Source organism: Oryctolagus cuniculus, chromosome 10 (assembly GCF_964237555.1).
Source record: "Oryctolagus cuniculus chromosome 10, mOryCun1.1, whole genome shotgun sequence".
In the NCBI taxonomy this organism is placed as follows: Eukaryota; Metazoa; Chordata; class Mammalia; order Lagomorpha; family Leporidae; genus Oryctolagus; species Oryctolagus cuniculus.
This window is the reverse complement of record NC_091441.1, coordinates 110380189-110401918: the sequence shown is the minus strand read 5'-3', so window position 1 is coordinate 110401918 and position 21730 is coordinate 110380189. Positions and strand designations below refer to the sequence as shown.

General features: G+C 59.5%; 1 protein-coding gene across 1 annotated transcript; it reads right to left on the bottom strand.

The window, feature by feature from the left end:
* Positions 1-748: 748 nt before the first annotated feature.
* Positions 749-20509, bottom strand: MCM2 (minichromosome maintenance complex component 2). The gene is made up of 16 exons (XM_051852595.2): positions 20370-20509; positions 19390-19619; positions 17227-17402; positions 16833-17093; positions 15625-15844; positions 15173-15380; positions 13197-13331; positions 12689-12880; positions 6895-6988; positions 5534-5784; positions 5306-5432; positions 4814-4926; positions 3971-4219; positions 2136-2318; positions 1841-1996; positions 749-1515 (listed from the first exon to the last, which is right to left on the bottom strand). Exons 1-16 carry the CDS (start codon positions 20373-20375, stop codon positions 1405-1407), a joined length of 2712 nt encoding a protein of 903 aa, XP_051708555.2. The 5' UTR covers positions 20376-20509; the 3' UTR covers positions 749-1404.
* Between the last annotated feature and the right edge of the window lie 1221 nt (positions 20510-21730).

The window sequence follows — 21730 nt, the reverse complement described above, 5'->3', positions numbered from 1 at the left end:
CTAGTGGCCGGCCCCTTCTCCATCCTCCCAGAAACCACACCTTTAAAAGGGTCCTTCCCTCAGCAACCCACTCCCCACCACCTCTGCCAACGGAGCTTCCCACTTCTGCTTGCTTCCTCTCGCCGCACAGCACGACTTGCAGACTCTCCCTGGCCTGTGCCGACTCCCCGTGCCCTGCATGAGCTGCAGGCCGGGCGAGGAAAGGAAACCACGTGCGGCCTGTTGGCCGCCTAGGGGTGGTGCTTAGCAGGCTCTTAGGCAATTACTCGTGTTGGGAAATGATGAGGGACCCAGACACTCACTTTCCCTAAGGATCTGCAGGGCTTTCCTCCAACAGATGCACCTTGGAAAGTTCCCCAGGGCGCAACTGGACAAGGCAGGAGGAGCAAGGAGACACTTCAGCCCCACCCCGGACCAGGCCCTCCAGCAGCTCAGCCCTTGAGCGCCTCTGGTGTGGAAGCCAGCGACACTGCGGAAAAGGACAATGCCGCCGCACTCCCCCGGTCCCGCCACACACACGCCTGCTCCTGGATCCCCACGGATTCCACTCAGACGTCACAGACAGCACCGACACCGAGTTCCTGAGGGAGGTCCATGTGATTTCTTACTCTGCCACATTCACAAAGCTGCTTTCCTAATCTGCCCTACTTCCTACAAAACCCAAAGGCCAACGATGGAAAAGGCCTTCGAAGGAAGCCCGGGGAAGCTCGGGTTGGGATACTACGCAGAACTGAGGCCAACGGATACATCCAGTGCTTGGAATTCTTTATTAAAAATTAAAACTCTAGAAACAGACCTGCATGTACAAACAGGAGAACGAGGAAACAGATGAGCATAGCAACGCTGGCTGACAGTCGTGGCTAATGGAGACTCTTCATGTCCCAATCCAATTCCCTCAAGTGCCCCAGCCAGGGGATGTAAGCCCCACCACGCCCGCAGCACACAGGTGCCCCGCAGGCACGCGCTGGTGGGCGGTGCTCCCCTACCGCGGGACAGAGCTGTGAAAAAGAACAGAGACGTCTACACTGCTCTGTGGCCAAAGGCGGCAGAATCAAGTGTGGACACAAAACCCAAGGTGAAAGGCACAGCTCTCCCGACATCAGTGCAGGGACGGTCATTCCCCTAAAGCGCACTCTGGTGGTGCAAGGTGCTATATACAGACAACACTGGTGTGGGCGCGGCCTACTGAGCTTCTAACACGCTGGCAGTCTGCCCACCCAGAAGGTGAGAGAAGCAGGAAGCGAAGCCAAAGAAATAAATACCCTCCCTCCGAGACACGACCTGAGCCCAGGAGACCAGGGCTGCACACCGTGGCCTCAGCACCCTCTGAGCGCCAGTGGCTTCGGCTAAAGTCCGTAAAACTGAGCGCCTGGCCCGACTCCCCAGGCCCAGAACCCCCGGGCCTCAGAACTGCTGCAGGATCATCTTTCGCTTCAGGTCATGGCTGAACTTGTTCATCCTGAAGAGCTCACTGTCGTAGAAGGCGGACAGGTTGTGGATGTTGATCTGCCGAGCCTGCGAAGAGCAAACGCGGAGTGAGCCGGGCCGTGTCCCCAGAGCAGGGGAACCCGGAGGGGCAGCGACCACGGGGCCGGAGCCGGGAGCCAGGCTTCCAATCTTAGCTCCACCGCTGCCGTGGAACTTGGACAAGTTCCTTGGTGGCCCTGTGCCTTTCTCTGCCTCTAGGAAATGAGACAAGATCAAGCTGCCACACACGTGGAATTGTGAAAACTCAACAAACGGCTATCATCAGAGGCCGGTCCGCTCAACGACCCCAAGATGTCACTAACAGCTCCCAAAGCAGCACAGCCCGACCCCCACCTCCCACCCATGCGCATACCTTGTCCACCAAGTCCTTCTCGGGCACCTCGATAGTGTCCTGCTGGGCCCCGAAGCGGTTCCGCTGGTAAGTCACCTGCTCTGCCACCAGCTGCTTCAATATGAAGAGCAGCAGCTCGTTGTTATCCCGCCGGAACGACAGATAGCGAGCGAAAGTCTGCGGGAGACAGCACAGTCAAGCGCCGCTCCCCACGCCTCACAGCGCCAGGTCAGGCCGCCGCCGGGCAGCCAGGGCGCCGGCCACCCGCGGCCTCCCGGGCCGAGCTGGCCCGCGGCCACGCCCCCTCCACGCCCACCTTCCGCATGCTGCGCATGACGCTGAACTTCTGCGTGTCGATGAAGCTCTCCAGCATCACGCGGATGGCCATGTTCACGTCGTCCTCGATCACGTAGTCCCGCAGGTGGATGCGCGCGTGGGCCTCGGCCATGCGGATCATGGACTCGATGTGCCTCACCGTGATGGGGATGCTGCCCGTCGCCTGCGGGGGAGGACGGCGTCGGGTCTCTCAGGGGGGGAGGAGAGGCAGGACAGGCAGAGGGGGCACTCTGGGCAGCCAGAACCAGGCAGGCTTATCTCACAGAGCGAAGGCGCCAGGCCAACTCATGCTCCCAGCTCTGTCTGTCTGAATTTTTTAAAAGATTTATTTATTTATTTGAAAGGCAGAGGCAAAGAAAGAGAGAGACAGAGAAATCTTCCTTCCGCTGGTTCACTCCCCTAACGGCCGCAACGGCCAATCTGAAGCCAGGAGCTTCTTCTGGGTCTCCCACACAGGTGCAGGGGCCCAAGGACTTGGGTCACCTTCTACTGCTTTCCCAGACCACAGCAGAGCTGGATCAGAAGTGGAACAACCAGGACTCAACCCGGTAACCGTATGGGATGCTGGTGCTACAGGCAATGGCTTTACCCGCTATGCCACAGCGCCAGCCCCTTCTGGGTCTTTCTTAAAACATGAAGGTGTGCAGTGCATGTTGGCCGCTCACATCTGCAAGGGGTTGCTCCCCCATCCGACCTCAACACAGCTCAGAGCTGGTCTTATCTGTGGCCAGCTGTAAAATCTACTGTCACATACCAAATACCACATAACCCAGTGAAATGTCACTGAGAAAAAAAGTAGTTTCTACGAAAACTGAGTTGAATGCTCTGAAAGACATGGTAAAACTAAAGGGCAAAAACAACAACAAAAAAACATGGCTGCCTTGAGTAGGTGTGGGCAGGAAGAGCCACCCACGAGGATTCTGCATCCCAGCTGCTTACGAGCTGCCCTGAAATTCTTCCTCCCAGGGTGGACATCTGGCACAGTGCTTCAGACACCACTTGGGACACCCACGCCCCATGTCAGAGTGACAGCATTCAAGTCCTGGCTCCACTTCTAATTCCAATTTCCTGTAAATGGGCACCATGGGAGGCAGCAGGTGATGGTTCAAGTGCATGGGGCCCCGCCACCCAGGCGGGAGACCTGGACTGAGTTCTGGGCTCCTGGCTTTGGCCTGGTCCAGCCCCAGTGGTATGGACATCTGGGAAGTAAACCAGTAGACGGAGGAGCTCTGTGTGGCTCTCTACCTTTCAAATAAAATAAAGTAGTAAATAAACAAAAATTTAGAATGAAAGGAATAAGGGAAATAAAAGAATTCCTGCTCCATTCATTATGAACTAAAATGAAACCTGGAGCTCAGATCTCACGTTGATCTGGGTGAGATTTACGCAAAGCCGATGTGGAATTTAACCAGAGAAGGTCAGAGTCTTGTGGCTGACTTAGGATGACGGTTGGTCAATCCAAAGACCTTGGCCCTACCACGAGGCAGGCGTATGCCATGGTTTGGCGTAATACTGGGAAGGGGTGCCTTTGGTAGACCAGTGAGCCGGCAGGAGGGATCAACGCAGGGGCCAGCAGGTTCCTGCAAGGCTTCGGCAGCCGGCTCTCCGCTCCCCTCCCGCTAAGTGACCTCTCACCCTTCCTTCCACCCGCTATCACCACCAGCAGGTCCCAGAGCCTCTGTTTCCCAAGCTCCCAGTCGCGGGTACTGTTACAGAAAATGGCGTAAAAGAGACCAAGACCACAGAGACGTGCCGCTTTCTGCACTGCCTTCCTGCCCCGTGCTCTGGGGACTGAGCACACAGGCCACCCCTCACCATGGACTCCTTCCGCAGGTCGCTGTACATCTTGGCCACCTTGTCCTGGTCCATCTGATTGAGCTTGGGGTGGACCTTCTCCTTGGCATAGATGATGTACTTCTTGAGGACCTCCTGCGGCAGCGGCTCCACGCCGTACGTGTTGGGCAGGGCAGGCTCCGCGGCGCTGCCGTTGGCCAGCCCGTCCTCCTTGTTGCTGGGGTGGTGTCTGACGTGGCTGCCGACCACAAAGCGCGCCAGCATCTCATCCTACGGTGGGGAGGAAGGGGGGGGGGGTCAGCCCGAGTGGCGTGTGCGAGCAGAGCGACGGCCTCTCACCAATGCACGCGTCACACCCTCTCGGTGCAGATTCGGGTGCCCGCTGGGAGATGTCACACAGCTGGGAGGAGGCGAGGAGTTCCAAACTTCCAGGACAGAGAGCTTCATGTGCCGGGAAGAAAGACAGGAAGGAGAGGAAGCAGGCGGGTGCAAGCAGAGGCAGGGAGCAGTGCGGGCAGTGCGCCACCGGCCGGCGACAGCCCAGATTTCACAGGGTCCGGCAGGAGAGGGACGGCCACGGCTTCTCATCTCAGTGGAAAGCCACAAGCTGGCCGATAAGCAACTTACACTCTCAGGCCTAAGGGCAGAGACTCACTGCAAGGTTGAGGATTAGGCTGGGAGGGCAGCCAGGGAGCGGCCGGTGGAAGAAAGAGAAGTCAGGACTTTTGGACATGACACAAGACCGAGAGAACAACACTGGACAGCAGGCCACGCCCGCGCAGTGCCCATTTCCCTGCACCAGGCACACTGCACGGCCCTAAGCCTCACACGAGGGCCCCAGAACCCCAGAAGAGGCGGCTGTACCTGGACCGGGTCCACCGTGTCCCTCACCACGCACAGGACGTCAAAGCGGGAAATGATGGGCTCCGTGAGGTCCACGTTCTCAGAGAAGGTCAGTGAGGGGTCATAGCGTCCTCCTGAAACACAGGGTACCCTGCATCACAGCGAGTGCCCCCAGCCTCCATCAGAGGGGGAGCGGACGAGGGCGTCGGAGGGAAGGAGGACACGGAATGGCCACGCAGCACCTACTGTCCATCAGGCAAAGTGCTCTTTCCACAAGCAATGCTTGAAACAGCCTGAAGAGCAAGTCTAACAAGCTCAGACCCAGCTCTGCCCCAGCTAAGACGATGCCCCCTCCCGGGGACAGCCACGGTGGGTCCAAGACGCGGGCTCTACAAAAACACCCGTGCCTCCACTCTGACCTCCTGCCCTCTCCAATAAGACGCGCGGAAGGGACCCCATGCTGCCCAGTGCCCCACGGCAGGCCCCAAGCCCAGCAGCTGCCCCGCGGGGTACCTATGGGGTTGGCGGCGGCGATGACGGTGCAGCGGGCCTGCAGGGAGGTGACGATGCCGGCCTTGGAGATGGAGATACTCTGCTGCTCCATGGCCTCGTGGATGCTGGTTCTGTCCTGGTCGTTCATCTGCCAGTCGAGGGCCCAACCGTTAGCAAGGCCCAGCCCCCACCGCCGGTCTCAGGCGGGCCCAAGCCGAGTGCCGAGGCCCACGCCACCCAGGGACCCACCTTGTCAAACTCATCGATGAGACACACTCCTCGGTCGGCCAGAACCAGCGCCCCGGCCTCTAAGGTCCACTCCCTGCTGACGGGGTGCCGCTGCACATAGGCTGTGAGGCCCACAGCTGACGCGCCCTGGCCGGTGGTGAAGATGGCCCGGCTGGACACCTTCTCAACGTATTTCAGGAACTGAGACTTCGCCGTGCCAGGGTCTCCACACAGAAGCACGTTGATGTCCCCCCGCACCTTGTGCTTGCCACCTGGAAGAGGCACGGGGCGGGTGGGGGGCAAGATGGGTGCACCCCATCCACCCCTCAACCTGCTTATTAGCAATGGCAAAGGCGCAGCCCCCTGACAGGGAGGGGCGGCCCCCACCAGCAGTCTTTCCGTTCTGAGCATTTAACCCTGAGGAACACGTCCGGGGACGCAGCCTGCACAAGGCATCCTTTGTGAATGTGAGTGTGCACAGCAGTGAGTGATTCAAATGTACAACCGGAACTAAAGAAACCATGCTATACGGACCAGGACACGGAGACTCAACCGGAACTAAAGAAACCATGCTATACGGACCAGGACACGGAGACTCAACCGGAACTAAACAAACCATGCTATACGGACCAGGACACGGAGACTCAAGAATGAGCCTGCTCTGCAGGCTGCAGGGGGGAGGTCAGCTGGGTGTGTCGGGGTGGGCAGGGCACGGGGCACACGCACAGGGAAGCCTGCGTTTGCAAATATCAATGCGCACGTATGTCAGGAAGCCCCTTGTTCACTGCACACATCGGTTAACATTGCCACAAGGGCCTGGAGCACACACAGCAACCTGACTGGGAGTGACCTACGGCAGGGAGGGACCCGGGGCGAGAAACAGCAGTCTAGGGTAGGCGGTGTGGTGCAGCGGGCTAAAGCCTCAGCCTTCAGTGCCGGCATCCCATATGGGCCAACTAGGGAGTGAACCAGCAGGTGAAAGACCTCTCTGTCTCTACCTCTCTCTGTAATGCTTTCAAATAAATAAATCTATCAAAAAGAAAAAAAGGGCAGTGTGTGCTCATCTTTTATCAAAATGTAAAATAAAGATTTCTATGCTACGGTTGTAGCTAAAGCTTAAACCTAAGAGAGAAGCAAAGACTAATTTGTTCCAAGCACAAGGGCAGGCAGCCGTGGAGTTGGATCCCCCAGCAGCCTGAGGAGCAGTGGCCAGGGGCTGTCCTCCCTCCTGGTGAGCGGGTCACACACACAGCCTGACCCACTCTCTCCACCCAGCGCCCACGTGGCCTTGCCTGTTACCACAGTGCTGGCTCCCCAAGACACTGGCGGAGCAAAAGCCGCTAGCGCCCTGGAGAGGAAGGGGTAGTGCCCGAGCCACTCACCTGGGTTTTTGGGCTCCCCTCCAAACAAAGCCAAGGCCAGGCCTCTCTTGATGTCTTCATGGCCATAGATGGAAGGCGCTATACTGGCAAAGATCTGAGAACAGGGAGGGACACCGATGTGAGTGCTCGCTCTGGCCCCAGCTCTCAGGCACCCGGCCCACCAGGCCCTGCCCCGACGCGGGGCCTTCCCATCAGTTCTACCAGACAACCACAGACCCATGACTCAAAGACCCCTTTACTCTCTTACGCCAGGAAGTAATTTCCCAAGACCACAGATCAAGAGTGGAGATGAGGCGAGAGCCGCATCTGAGAGCAGGGCACCATGTGGCGGAAGTCAGCCCATAACAGACACGGGGGCGGGGGGTCTTCACCACGCTGCCCCGCCCCAGCCTGTGTCATCACGTGGCAGAGAGACAGGCAAGTGCCTGGCTCATGGCTGGGCCACGGTCAATGACCAAGACTGCACATCTGGGAGCTGTGTCCACCAGAGGCTGAGACTGCCAACTCACTGCAACAGCTCTCGAGGGTGTGTGCAGGAGAGAGAACGCAAATCTGCGTGAGTTTTAAAGACAGAATTAGAGGCATCAAAGTTCTTGCTTGGAGGAGCTGCAGAGCTGAACCTTGACCTTCGGTGCCACCTCCCCACCCCCATCCCGGCCAGCAGGAGCAGCACGGAATCCCCACACTTCCCTCCTTCCAGGACAAAGCAAGGAGGAGCTCAGACGGCACCAGGGCCCCGGGGAGGAGGGCACCGAAGAAGAAAACCGGCAGTGACGGTGGAAGAGGAGGCCCACCCCACCTGCCAAGTCAGACGTTCCTGAACACCGCGTCCCACTGAAGACTTCCCACTCCTCGGAGAAGTGGCCGACACCGGGTCTGAGCGGGAAAGGTACAAGAGCAGCCTACGGTATCTTCTGCCAGAAACCCAGAGAGGCAGCTCAAAGACAACCAGGGTGGGGTCAGCAGGACTCTTCGAATCCAACACGACAAAAACGGGCCACTCTGAGCTCAGTGAAGATGGCAACCACAAGACAGACCACAGCGCCACTCAGTAAGGACGCGCCACTCACGTCGTAGGACGCTGCAGAACCAACTCGCCATTCTGCAAACTGGCAAATCAAAGAGGAACGAGCGAGCACTCGTCCTGCGCTTCCTCCTGGGGCTCGACCTGGTGTTAAACACAGCTCACAAAGACGCTCCTCCTTGCCAAGGATTCCCGGCAAGTGAGCCTCCTCTGGCAACTCCTCGTGACCCAGTGGCCCTGGCCAAGGATCGCCCCGTCCCTGGTGGCCACTCCCATCAGAAGGAAGTCCGCCCGTGAGAGCCAGGGCCCCCACACAGAAAGAATGAAAACCAAACAGAGTCTGACTCAGCTTCTCTAACTGACGCCAGTTTACTGACGCACAGGTGACCGGGGCCTGTGTTCAGCCAGCACAGGTCAGCAACATCTGGACTCTGGGAGACTCAGCAGGGGAGACCACCCAGTGTCTCCCAAACAACTGAAGGGGAGTAGGGAGAAGCAGCGGCCTGAAGATGACGAGATTCAGAGATGAGCTTTAGAAATCAGTCATCACCGTGGGCCCTTTTTGGAAGCTGGCTCCAAGAAGCCACTAACATCTAACAAACGTTTTAAGGATTTATGTATGTGAAAGGCAGAGTGCTGGGGGGAATAGGAGGTGGGCACAGAGGAGAGAGAGAGAGAAATCCTATGTCCACAGTCACTCCCCCGACAGCTGCAAGAGCCAGGGTGGACCAGCTGCAGACAGGAGCCAGGTATCTCCCGTGGTGGCAGGAGCCCAAGCACGTGGGCATCATCCGCTGCCTCCAGGCCCACGGGCAGCAAGGTGGACTGGAAGCAGAAGAGCCAGGACTGGACGCCAGGGCTGCGAGCTGCGGCTTAACCCGCTGCGTCACAAGGCCAGCCCCCACACCGATTTTTAAAGGTCAGACATTCAGAGACATCTAACACAGTCCCAATCATTCACTGTTTCTCGAGTGTGATAACCGCATCGTGGTTGGGTTAGGCCTCGTGGCCAAGCTGCCTCTGCCCCACACTGGAGTCCCAAGGTCCCACTCCTGGCCCTGGCTCCTGGCTCCAGCTCTGTGCTGCCGCAGACCCTGGGAGGCAGCAGGTGGCGGCTCAGGCAGCTGGGTTCCTGCCACTCCTGTGGACTGGACTGACTTCCTGACTCCTGGCCTTAGCCACTGCAGGCACGGGGCGGGCAGGGAGACTGACCCAGCACATGGATGCTGTCCCCCCCCTCTGCCTCTCGAAAAAATCACCCAGTCTGTGGCACTGCTATAGCAGCACAAAATGGACTAGACAGACGAATTCATGACACCATTCCACACGCATATGAAGTTTTCTGACAGCCAGCTCTGCAGTGTGAACTAAGCCTTGCGTTATGGAGTGCCCCAGGGACCTCCTCGTAACCAAATAAAACGAGCTGTGGTGACCGGATGAAGCAGCCACGTGAGAGTCCAGGGAGCACGGGCTCCCCGACTGCCAAGGTGGAAATCCTTATTTAACCCCTTGTGCCTCAGTGTATTCGTCAGCAAAACGGGCCCAGAGGACACCTCCAGCGTTTGGCACTACGTGGAAATCACCTCGACCGTTCCAGGCAAATACCGAGTACAGAGTTCTCTTGTTAGACGCTCACTGTGCGGAGACCACTGGGCAGACAGCCTCCTCACATGCCTGCACCCCTGCTGGGCGGGCTAAGACTCCAAGCCTTGACCTCTCTCCCCTGGACACCGCCCGCTGTCGTTTTGGCAGTGGGCAACCCTGCAGGATGAGGTAACGTCTCCCTCAGTCCCAAGGGCGGCAGGCATCCTGCTTCCCATGCGGGGCAGAGTCCCCAAGCCCAGGCCGATCCTGTACACACCGCGGCGGTGCCAGGCAGGCCTTCCCGGGCGCCAGCAGAGCAAACACGCGAATGCCCACACTGCCCGTGTGCCCTCTGCCACTGACCCGGTCAGCCAGGAGACGGACGGGCTCACTGAACAGCAGGTGAGTGGCACAGAATCTAATCTCGAATGCGCCAAGGAGTCACAGTGTTGCAGTTACCCATGGACAGGGACTTCACAAATACTGATTCAGTCTAGCTCTTTCCTTCTGTGTGGGCCAGACTGAAACGAGGAGCCCAGAACTCCATCTAGGACTCCCAGAAGAGCGGCAAGGGCGCAAGTTCTCGAACCATCATCCGCTGCTTCCCAGGACGCCTTAGCAGAGGATGGGAAGTGGAGCAGCTGGGGCTTCAAACCAGGAACTCCAAGACAGGGTATGGGTGTCCCAAGTGGCAGCTTAACCCATCGCACCACAACGCCTGCCCCTTGCGTGGTCTTTTAACAACTCTAGTAGGTCCTCTCACCCCCCACTTACAGACGAGGGCGGCTTATCTGGTCGTACGAAGGATTAGGCCAAAATCCACAGGAAGTCTGGCTGCACGCCGTGTGCCTCTCCTGTTACATCTGTGTCCAGTGTGCCACGTACCTCCTTAATACTTGACCCCATCAGTGCCCAGGGCCCTCAAAATTCAATGCCCCCCAGAAGGCAACCTGAGTCTCAAAACAGAGCTCACCAGGCTGGACAGAACTCCAGAGGGGGTACAGAACACGCTGGAAGGCACATGCCCTGCCGCATGGCCCTAGTCAGCGTTGCCAGAGGAACAGGGACCAGTAATCAGAGACTAAGACTTTGAAAAACCCAGACGCCCAGATTCTCATGTGACACGAACATCAAAGCAAACTAGAGCCACGTGACCACGTGGGATGCCTGCATCCCTACCGGGGCACCAGTCCGAGTCCAGGCTATTCCTCTTCCAATCCAGCTTCCTGCTGGTGCATCCGGGATACAGGCGATGGCTCGAGTACCTGGTTTCCTGCCATTCACCTGGGAGATTCTGGAGTAAGTCCCAGGCTCCAGGCTTCAGCCTGGCCCTAGCTGTCATGGGCATCTATGGCTGCGTGAGAATAAGGGCCATGTCTGCCTTACCCGGGGGCGGACTGGCACTCACAGCAGCCTTCCCGTGGCACTTCCTCAATGACAGCAACACACAATGAAACAAGCAGCCCTCCTCTGTGGTCCCATCGCTAAGGCATGATTCTCTCCTTCACCCTCAGACTAAAAGACCGAATCAGGGATGACTAGGGGTGGGAGACGGGATGGGGTGAGGAAGAACAGAACAGACACGCCAAATTAACTTTCTGGGAAGAACCCAGAAAACTCCCGAACGCCTAGCCCACACCGACAAGGCCTGCAGATGCCAGCTGCCTCACCCTTGCCGGGTTTACCGCTGGGTGACAGAGCAGTCTCTCGCGTGGACTCAGAGCCACTGAACACTCCGGGGATAGGGATGTGGGACACGAAGCTATTCTGCTAACTGGCAGAAGACACACTGAGGAACAAAGCAAGCAGAACAGCCGTGCACGTGCAGGGACACTGACAAGCAGACACAAGGCATGGAAAGATGAGGGGGACCAGAAGGGACAGGCACGGCTGTGCAGAGAGGGCTCATGGGCTCCAAGGCCAAGTGGACAGAGGACGATGACCGAGGAGCTGCTCGGCCGCCGGGACACAGCTCCGCCCCAATCGTAGCAGCCTCCATTCACTCATACTCGCCGTGCTGTCTCCAGCCAGCCTCTAGGGACGGGGGTGGCCCTGTCCCTGGGGAGATGACACACGCAAGGGAGATGAGCCCACTCACTAAGCCAGCCCACGGGAAGTGCAGTGGACGCGGCCCTCAGCAGCTGCTCTGCACTGAAACCCCGCAGGAGGAGGGGCCGAGGTCGAGCACAGAGGGGGAAGCCACCACGCGCAACACTGCCGTCCCCCGTCCCGTACTGGAGTGCCAGGCACCTCAGTCCCTCTGCTTCTGATACAGCTGCCTGCTAACCACCTGGGAAGATGCTCAGTGACCACTCAAGTGCTTGGGCCCCTGCCTCCCACGTGGGAGACAAGGATGGAGTTCCTGTCTCCTGGCTTCAGCCAGGCCCAGCCCGGGCTGTCGTAGCCATCTGGGGAGAGAGCCAGTAGATGGAAGGTCTCTCTGTCACTCTGCCTTCCGAGTACATAAACAAATGTTTAAAAAAGCACACAAAATCCAAGACCATCAACAAAGCCAGCAAGAAACTGAGCTGAGGAAGACAGAGGGAGAACAGTAACTTCAGAACAAGTAGGCACCAGGAAGCAGGCGAGTCTAGACGGGAGACACGGCAGAGGAGTTTTACAGAGAAAAATCTAACATCCGATTTAACCCTCATCTCCCCACCCTCCAGTGAAAATGTCTACATGGGGAAAAAATAAAAAAAAGAAACCACCACAAAGCCGCAGCGGGGGAGCCTTCCTCCTGGAGAAACTGCTGTGGGTTAGGGCCGGCCGCCAGGACGCCCCGTGAGCTGGCAGTTACCCCAAGGCTCTGCCTTGGCTCCAGAGTCAGGCCTGGGCAGGGCACGGGAGGCCGAAGGGGAAAGAACCCACCCAATGGTCAGCCCAATCCTGTCCTAACCAGTGAGGCTCCTCCCTGTCTCACGGGAGGGGGCGCAGGCTCAGAAGCCACCAGGCCACTCAGCTGGCACGTGGCAGAGCAGGAGCTGGGTGGCCCTTCCCTGGCACCCACATCCAGGCTCCTCCCCACGGCGACAGGGCCTCCCATGGAGGCGATGACTGAGCTCCAGGTGGGGAGCTAAGTAAGGAGGGCGCCCATTTCTAGGACCAGGGAATCGCAACCAAGGCTCCAGGGCATCAGGGCCGAGCAGCCTCCGCCCCACAGCCCCCAGCCCGCCTGCCACCTGCCTTCTCGCCGATCTGCTGATCCTTGGACAGGCTGGTGATCATCTTCACATCCTCGTCCGTCAGCTCCCCCACGGCCACCTTGTTGTCCTTCTTGGCCACGTGGTTGGCCAGGATGACGGTGGCAAAGACAGGGAAGCCATTGGCGGTGTTGAGGGAGCCGTCGTAGTTGTTGTGGTAGATGCCGGTCAGCTCCTAGGGACAGCAGAGGCCAACTGGTCAGAGGGCCGAAGCCAGGCGCCAAGCGGGAGCTGGGTCCACCTCCAGCTGCCTTTACCCAACTTTCTCCCACTGCCAGTTGTCCACACCACACTTGCAGACACCAAGGTGAGCAGCTCAGCAAAACCAAAGGAACACTGCTCCTAATCCCAGCACCTGGCCAGCCATCACAAGGGGGAAACGCTCTTTGCCCAGCTGACTCAAGAACCAACCTCAGGCGGACTCCCCCACTACCACCAGCCCCACCCCTGGCCGTGACCGTGCCTGCCAGCTCCCGCCCCCAAGGACTTACGATCTCGTCTCCCGGCTTGCAGCTGTCCACCAGATCAGCCAGCAGAATGGCGTCCTTGGAGCGGGGCAGCCGGCCGGCCGCCACTTTGCCCGGGCTCTCCTGAATGCGGATGCGCTGGTAGTTCTGATAGACAGTCTAGAGGGACAGACAGCAGGTCAGGGCAGCCCCGCCCTGAGCGACACACTTCGTGCCCTCCTGAAAGCAACAGCTTACCAGGCCACCTGACCTCGACCCCAGTCCCATGAAGAAAAGGGGCAATAACAAAGAGCCAAAGATGGCAGGAGGGAGCCCACACGCCCCAGAACACTGGCAGGCGGTCCCCACTCTGGCCAACCTGGCACATCTCATACAGGCTGAGCCACCATGAGCCACGCTGCCCGAGTTCAAATCCTGCGTCCGTTCTCCTGGGCAAGTGACTTACGGGGATGCCGATGCTCTAACTGCAACCTCATGACACGGATGAATCAGCCCCACGGACACAGCACCGAGGGGCTGCCCTCGTGGCACAACGGTCAAGCTGCTGCTTGTTAAACTGGCATCCCATCCTGGAGGTCCACGTCGAGTCCCACCTGCTCTGCTTCTTACCCAGCTTCCTGCTAACGTGCCCAGGAAGGCAGAGGTGGCCCAAGTGCTTGGGCCCAGGCCACCCATGCGGGAGACCAGGAGGGAGGTCCTAGCTCCTGGGTTTGGCCTGACTCAGCTCCGGCTGGCGCAGCCATTTGGGGAGGAACGCAGCAAATGATGAAAGAGTTCTCTGTTACTCTGATGGGCTGTGCCAGCCTATTTGCTGTCCATTATTTCACTATTGTCTCAAAGAGAGAACGACGTAGCAGTTAGAAGTACATACTCTGAACCAAAATGCCCCGGTGATGGGGCTAGCGTTGTGGCATAGCAGGTAAACCACCGCCTGCAACACTGCCATCCCACCAGCTCCACTTTCAATCCGGCTCCCTAATGGCCTAGGAACCTCCCTCTCTGTAACTCTTTCTTTTTTTTTTTTTTTTTTTTTTTTTGACAGGCAGCGTGGACAGAGAGACAGACAGAGAGAAAGATATTTTTTGGCTGTTGGTTCACCCTCCAATGGCCGCCGCGACCGGTGCGCTGCGGCCAGCGCACTGCGCTGATCCGATGGCAGGAGCCAGGTGCTTCTCCTGGTCTCCCATGGGGTGCAGGGCCCAAGCACTTGGGCCATCCTCCACTGCACTCCCTGGCCACAGCAGAGAGCTGGCCTGGAAGAGGGGCAACCGGGACAGAATCCGGTGCCCCGACCGGGACTAGAACCCGGTGTGCCAGCGCCACAAGGCGGAGGATTAGCCTAGTGAGCCGCGGCGCCGGCCCTGAGGTGGTTCTAATCCAGGGGCCCCACGAGCCGGGCAGGCACCAGAGTCCATACAGGACGGGGGCTGTGCATATGAGTGACAGCCCTGCAGAGGCGGGACAGCTGTGTCCTGAAAGCAGCAGCCAGGTCAGAAGGGGTCCAGTTTGCCAGGAGAAGCTGTCCACTTGGACATTTCAGACAAAACTACCAGGGCTGGCAGAGCGACGGTGCAGTTTTGGCCGCCACCTGCGATGCTAGCATCCCACATGAGTGCTGGTTCAAGTCCTGGCGACTCCACTTCTGACCCAGCTCCCTGCTAAGGCACCTAGGAAGGCAGCAGAAGATGGCCCAAGTGCTCGGGCCCTGCCACCCATAGGGGAGACCTGGATTGCACTACGAGGCTTCTGGCTTCAGCCCGGCCCAGCCCTAACCATTGTGACCACTGGGGAGTGAACAGCAGAGGGAAGGAGCCCCCCCCCACCCCCCACGAAACTCTGCCTTTGGAATAAATATCGCAGTTCTTTAAGGTGTAGCAAGTACACAACTCCATCTTGCTCTCTGCTGTCCCTCTTCATGAGCCTGAGGTGGGTCAGGCCCTGCGTTTGGGGACCCACTGAAACTGGATAGCAGCCAGCAGCAGGACCCGTGTGCCTCTCACCTCTTCCATGTTGACTTCGAAGGGGCCAGCCGACTGGCACTCAGGACAGGAGCCTGGCTTCACCTCCTGGTTCTGGGACTGGCAGAAGGGGCCCAGGACGAAGTTGCACTTGTTACAGTTGTACTTGACCATGCTGAGCTGGGGCAGGACACCCGTGCAGCTGGTCACCACCCCACTGGTGCGGATCAGCTGGTTCAAGTGCAGCTGTCTGTAGAGGACAAGGACACATCAGAGGCCGGCAGCCAGGCTGCTCTGACCACACAAGGCCAGGACTACCCAGGAGGACACACAGTGCCCACCCAACAAACCCACCCCATAGCACTCCCACACAACCAGAACCCATCTGGGATGAGGGCTCTTCCTGGCCGCACCCTGCCCCACCCACAGCACTGCCACTCTGCAGCAGCGTCTAGACCACAAGGACCCGTGGTTCTCACCTGCCCGCAGCTCACCTGAGTGACCGCAGCTCCTCCACCAGAGGGAGGTGGGAGATGCGCACGTGGATGTGGCTGGCGATGCGGTCGTACTTGGGGTACATGGCCAGCACCACCTCCAGCGCAGCCTCATCAAAGATCTGCAGCAGCTCTGCCGGCGCCTCGGGAAGGAAGTAGGCCAGGACGTGCTCCCGGGCCGCCAGGTCCTCGTAGTTAACCACCAGGCTCTCGCGGTTCTCTGAGAGCGGGCGAGAGGCAACGGCACTGAGCAGGGGCCAGCTTGGGCCCAGGGAGGAGCCCTCTGCCTCACGACAGGGGCTGCACGAGGAGGGAGACGACGACTGGCCCAACCCTGGGGCCCTGCGATTCTACCTACGTGACTTAGACACATCCTGAGCCTCAACTCCCCGCTCTGTAAAATGGGCCGCCCCACAGTGTGGAGCTGCTGAACGGAACAGAGCTACAGATGCAAAGTCGTTCAAGGACCAGGAAGGAAACTGATGGGGAAACTGCCCGGCACAGGGAGCGGGGGGACTGCACACAGCAATGTGTTGCCACTTTGTGACCAGGCAGTAGTCCAGATTTCTATACAAAACCTGGCCATTTCAAAACACATCACACACACACAAAAAAAAAAAACAAAAAAAAACAAAACAAACAAACAAACAAACAAAAAAACACATTTTGGTGGGGCTGGCGTTGTGGTGCGGCAGGCTAAGCCACCACTTGGGACTCCGGCATGCCCTCCCTGAGTTGCCAGTTCAAGTCCCCAGCGGCTCTACTTCCATTCCAGCTCCCTGCTAATGGGCCCGGGGAGAGCAGCAGAGGACGGGCCAAGTGCCTGGGCCCTTCCCCTCACAGATGGACTCTGATGGAGCTCCAGCCTCCTGGCTTCTGCTTGGCCTGGCCTCAGCCACTGTGGCCATCTGGGAAGTGACCCAGCAGATGGAAGCTCTCTCTCACTGTTCCTTTCAAATAAATAAATATCTTTTGGGGGTGGGGGAGGAACCCAGGTTGGTGGTCCCTGCACAGCCAGGACAGTCCAAGTGCAGACACTCAATACACTGTGGTTCTCTGAAGGTCGGACATCTTGTGTTTCCGGTGCCAGCCCCATCCGGCCTGGGACTTGTAGCCGGACACTGCCCACACCTCACAGGTGCTAACTGTGCCCCAGCAAGGCCAACGTGAGGGACCCTTTGAGGGGGCCAGGGTGCAGGGAGCCACACCTTTGCACATGTCGCTGATGCGCTCCTTGAAGACGTTGTGGCCGTGGCCGTCCACGTGGGTGCGCAGGAAGTTCTTGAAGCGGTGGTGGATCTCCAGGCGCGGGCCCGCCATGCTCACCCACTCGCGCACCGTGTGGCCCTTGAGGTCCTCCAGGTTCTCGATGCTCTCGATCATCTCCTCGTCTTCCTCGCCGTCCTCCGTGGCCCGCTCCACCTGGCGCCGCTTGCGGGCGGGTCGCTCCTCGTCCTCCTCGTCGCTGTCTGGGGAGGCGAGGGGTACCCACGCGTCAAACTTCCCCAGCACCTCGCACCGCTTCCCCGGTACGCCCTGCCAGCCCCCTGGGGCTCTGGAAGCCGGGACCGGCCTCTCCGGCCAGCACGCATCTGAACCCACCGTACAGGAGCCCACGGCGCATGCGGCCCAGGCCCCGGCCAGCCTCCCGGTCGCGCTGCCTCATGACCCGCTCGGCCGCCTCTCTCTGGCTGGCAGTCAGCTCCTCCACGTCCTCGTCGTCCAGAGCCAGCCCCTCCGCCTCGTAGGTGTCCAGCTCCGGGATGGCGCGGTAGTCCCTGAGACGGCCCCAGAGTGAACACGGTGAACGCCGCGGAGAGCATCCCGCCCGGGACGTGGGCCCGATCCCGGAGGCCCACGAGCCCCAGCCGCGCAGGCCAGCAACACGCAGGCTCAGAAGGCCTGCACGATACGGGCACATTTAATATCCCTTAACCATGCGGTAAAGCCGCCACCTGTGACGCCTGCAGAGACTGAAGCAGTCAACTTTTTATGTATTTTACTAAAATCAAAAAAGGTGTTTGAGGGGCCGGCACTATGATGTAGTGGGTGAAGCCACTGCCAGCAGTGCCTCCATCCCATATGGGTGTGGGTTCGAGTCCTGGCTGCTCCACACCCATCCACCTGCCTGCTAATGGCCTGGGAAAAGCAGCAGAGGAGGGCCAAAGTATTTAGGCCCCTGCCACCCACGTGGGAGACCAGGAAGAAGCTCCTGGCTCCTGGCTTGGTCTGCCCCAGCCTTAGCCATGGAAGTCATCTGGGGAATGAACCAGCAGATGGAAGATCTCTCTCTCTCCTCCTCCTCTAACTCTGATTTTCAAAATAAAGACATCTTTAAAAAAACAACAACAACAACAAAAAACAAAACACGGAAATCATCAGCCACCAGGAAAATGCCAGTCAAGCCACAGGGACGTGTCCCCTCACAGCAGCCGGAGAATCGGAACCCTCAAGCCTCGCTTCTAAGAACGCGGAAGGCGGGACTGGCACTGTGGCACGGCGGGTTGAGTTGCTGCCGGTGGTGTCCTCGGCACCCCATATCAAAGCCGGCTCGAGTCCCAGCTGCTCCCTGCTAATGCCCCTGGCAAGGCAGAGGAAGATGGCCCAAGTGCTTGAGCCCCTGCCACCCATGTGGGAGACCCAGATGGAGTTCCAGGCTCCTGGCTTTAGCCACGACCACAACAGCCATCACAGCTCTGTGGGGAGTAAACCAGCAGATGAAGGGTCTCTCCGGCACACAGGTGAATACAAAAAAAAAAAAAAAAAAAAAAAAAAGTCTTAGGGCCTGGCCCCCATGCCTAGAAACATACCAAGAGAACCGAAAACACACAAAGTTGTATGTCAACGCCCACAGCTGCACTGAGGGCTGGCGCCGTCTGCGGTGCCAGCATCTGATTCAGGCAACAGTTCGAGTCTCAGCTGCCCCACTTCTTTTCTTTTCTTTCTTTTTAAGATTTGCCTGTTTGTTTGAAATGCAGTTTTACAGAGGCAGAAGCAGAGAAAGAGAGAGAGAGGTCTTCCAGCCACTGGGTCACTCCCCACATAGCTGCAACAGCTGGAGCCGTGCTGATCTGAAACCAGGAGCAGGAGCCTCTTCCACATCTCCCACGCAGGTGCAGGGGCCCAAGGACGTGGGCCGTCCTCTACTGCTTTCCCAGGCCACAGCAGAGAGCTGGATTGGAAGTGGAGCAGCCAGGACTTGAACTGGTGCCCATATGGGATGCCGGCACTTTACCCACTACACCACAGCAAAGCCCCTCAGCTGTCCCCCTTCTGACCCAGCTCCCCGATAATGTCCCTGAGAAAGCAGTGGAAGATGCCCAAGTCCTTGTGCCCCTGCACCCACGTGGGAGAACCAGAGGAAGCTCCTGGCTTTGGCCTGGCCCACTCGCAGCCACTGTAACCATTTGGGGAATAACCAGAGGATAGATCTCTCTCTCCGCCTTTGCCTCTCCCTTCCTCTCTCCGTCTACAACTATTTTAAATAAAATAAATCCATCTCTCTGTGCTGGTGCTTCTTCTCCAGCCTACAGACCCCTGTGTCCCCTGGGAGCCACCCTCAAGCAGTTGGGCCCACCCAGGCCTCGAGACCTGGCCCTTCTAGCTTAGATACTGCAAGTTAAACCGACCTAAGCTGTGCTGTGTCTCCCCGAGACCCTGAGCCACGCTGCGCTCACAGGCGAGGATGCTGTCCAGCCCCCGAAGCCGAGACGCCTACGCCTGGGCGCTCTGCAAAGCCACGTCCAGGGCCCTGAAGGAAAGTACCTCTCCATGCCATCTCCAATAAGCTCCTCTCCGTCCTCTTCTTCCTCCAGGGGCCCCTCTGTACCCAGCAGCCCCTCGGACTCATCCTCAAAGGGAGGAAGGTCACGGCCAGGACTGGAGGTCAGGGCGTCGGTGCGCCGGGAGCTTCGGCCGGGGCTGGAGGTGAGAGGATCATTGGTTCGGCGACGCCGGGCCGGGCTGGATGCCACGGTAAAGGACTCGGATGATTCCTGCAAGAGAAGCAGCCGCGGTCAAACACTGGGGCACCGAGGGGGGGGGGGGGTGCGACTCAGCTTCCTGGTGGTCCCACGGGGGTCTTCCCTCCTGGCTCTCTGACCACCAGCAGCAGTCCTCAAACACCCCAGCCCCTTCCAGCCTCACGTCCTTCGCACTTGAGGTTCCCTCTGCCTGGAATGTTCTCGGCTGAGCACAGGGGAACCCCGGCCACTCACAGCACCCTGCGTTTTCTCCACGCAACCCAGGGGATACGGCTCTTTGCTCGCCCTGCAGCAGGAATTCCACCCATCTGAGCACCCCCAAGGTACCCAGCCCTGTGCCAGGAAATGAGGTAGAGGCACCAAACCAGAAGCGGGCTGGGGCCTTGGGCTGGAGGAGCGCACAGCAACCAAGACAAAGGAACAGGAAAACACAGCAGGAAGCAGCGGAGAAGACCCAGGCCCCGGCGTGCCGGGCGCGCCCCCCCCCCCCCCCGGCAGGCTTACAGATGGCGCCCTACACAGCACGTGCAGGGTGAACAATGACAGGGGCGCGCTCGGCTTGGGGTGCCCGGCGACCCCAGGCTGCAGCGGGCAGAGGGATCGCCAGGCGGACTCCACCCCGCCGCGCACCCCAGCCCCCGGCCCGCCGGCACGAACACGGAGTCCCGCCCGCGGCCCGGAGAAGCCCAGAGAACCTGAGGCGCGGCGGCCGCGACGCCTCGGCCCCGCCAGCACCCCGCGCGCCCCGCACGCCGCGCTCACCGCCATCGTCGCGCCGCTGTCTTCCCTCAAGCTCCTCCAGCAACAACCAGTTTTCGCGCGAAAACCGGCTCACGTGACGCACCGAGCCCGGGAAGCGCCCGGAGGGAGACGACGTCATGACGTCGGCGTCTGTTTGCGGGCGGCGGCGGCGCGGGGGGGGCGGGCCAGAGTCTGGCCCCGCCCACGCCGCTCGGCCCTGCGTTCCCCGGGAGGCGGCCAGAGAGCCTGGGACGGGGCTGGGCTGGGCTAGGCTGTGCTGCGGGGGCGGGTCCCGCGGGTCCCACCCCACTCGCTGGCTGCGTGGGCTTGGTGGCGCTCCGGCCATCTTACAGACGGGGCCGATGAGGCTCAGAGCCGTGTTTCCTGGTGCCTCGTTTGTGAGTGGGCAGTGTCCACGTTTCCTCAAGCTACAGAGCACCCAAAGAGCTTCAGGATTTTGTGGGCATTCACAGACGAGGTTCTTGGTGCAAATTCCCCTCACCCAGGGGAGCCCAGGTGCGGGGAGTGTGTTCCAGTCACAGCTGCAGAGAGCCGGGTTCGGTGGGAATGTTCAGGCCTGCACCTGCTGCCACGTAACAGATGATCCCAGGGTCCGGCTAGCTGCACCTCGCTCTTTGGGTCGGTCTACTTCCAAGCTCCAGGAGGCGGGAATTCAGAGAGGAGTGTGTGTGCTTGACCTTGACCTACCCCGCAGACCGCTCACTTGCAGGGGAGCCACCCACAGGGAGAAGCTGCAGGCCCCAGCTAACACAGTCCCGTTGGAGTTGTGCTGGAAGCGCGTCAGCAGGCGTCTCCACCTGCTGCTCCCGCCATCAGGTGCAGTCAGCTGTCCCACCTCCAGACGCTGCGTGTGGCCCACAGGGTGAGTCAGCTCCCCTGTGATCCAGCGCAGCCTTTTCCTCCATAAATAGGACCAGCCTGTCAGCCATGGTGGTGCCTGAGCCGCCACTGTGTTAAGTGACGACGGGTGACACAGGCCTGCAGCTCTGGGCCCATCTGGATCTCCAACCTAGTGGGCTCTGGCCTCCCGGTCACTGGGTGTCCCCGGGTCATTGCTGGCCAGGGCCCAGCAGCCCTGCAGAGCTGCCTGCGGTGGGTGCCCTGGCCTTGCTCCCGCTCCCCTAGGGGCTGCTTTGTGGTTTTGCTTCCAGGGTTTGCCAGCAAACTCCATGCGGCGTCTTCCCCACCCCCTATGTCTCTAATGTCCCTGTGGGTCCCGTGGCCTCAGGGACAGCTCTGAATGCAGATGGTTCCCTGCCACCTGGGGTCGCCGAGGCCATGTGCACCAGCGCTGCCGGCGACACCAGCTCAGCAGCTGCCCTTGGGACTTCTTGGCTGAGTGTGCTACAAGGCACGCCCAC

Coding starts and splice junctions, on each gene's coding strand:
- MCM2 (XM_051852595.2), bottom strand. Junction 15,845..16,832: donor CATCAGCGACATGTGCAAAG/GTGTGGCTCCCT, acceptor GCCCGCTCTCAG/AGAACCGCGAGAGCCTGGTG. Junction 4,927..5,305: donor CGCCGCCGCCAACCCCATAG/GTACCCCGCGGG, acceptor CCTGTGTTTCAG/GAGGACGCTATGACCCCTCA.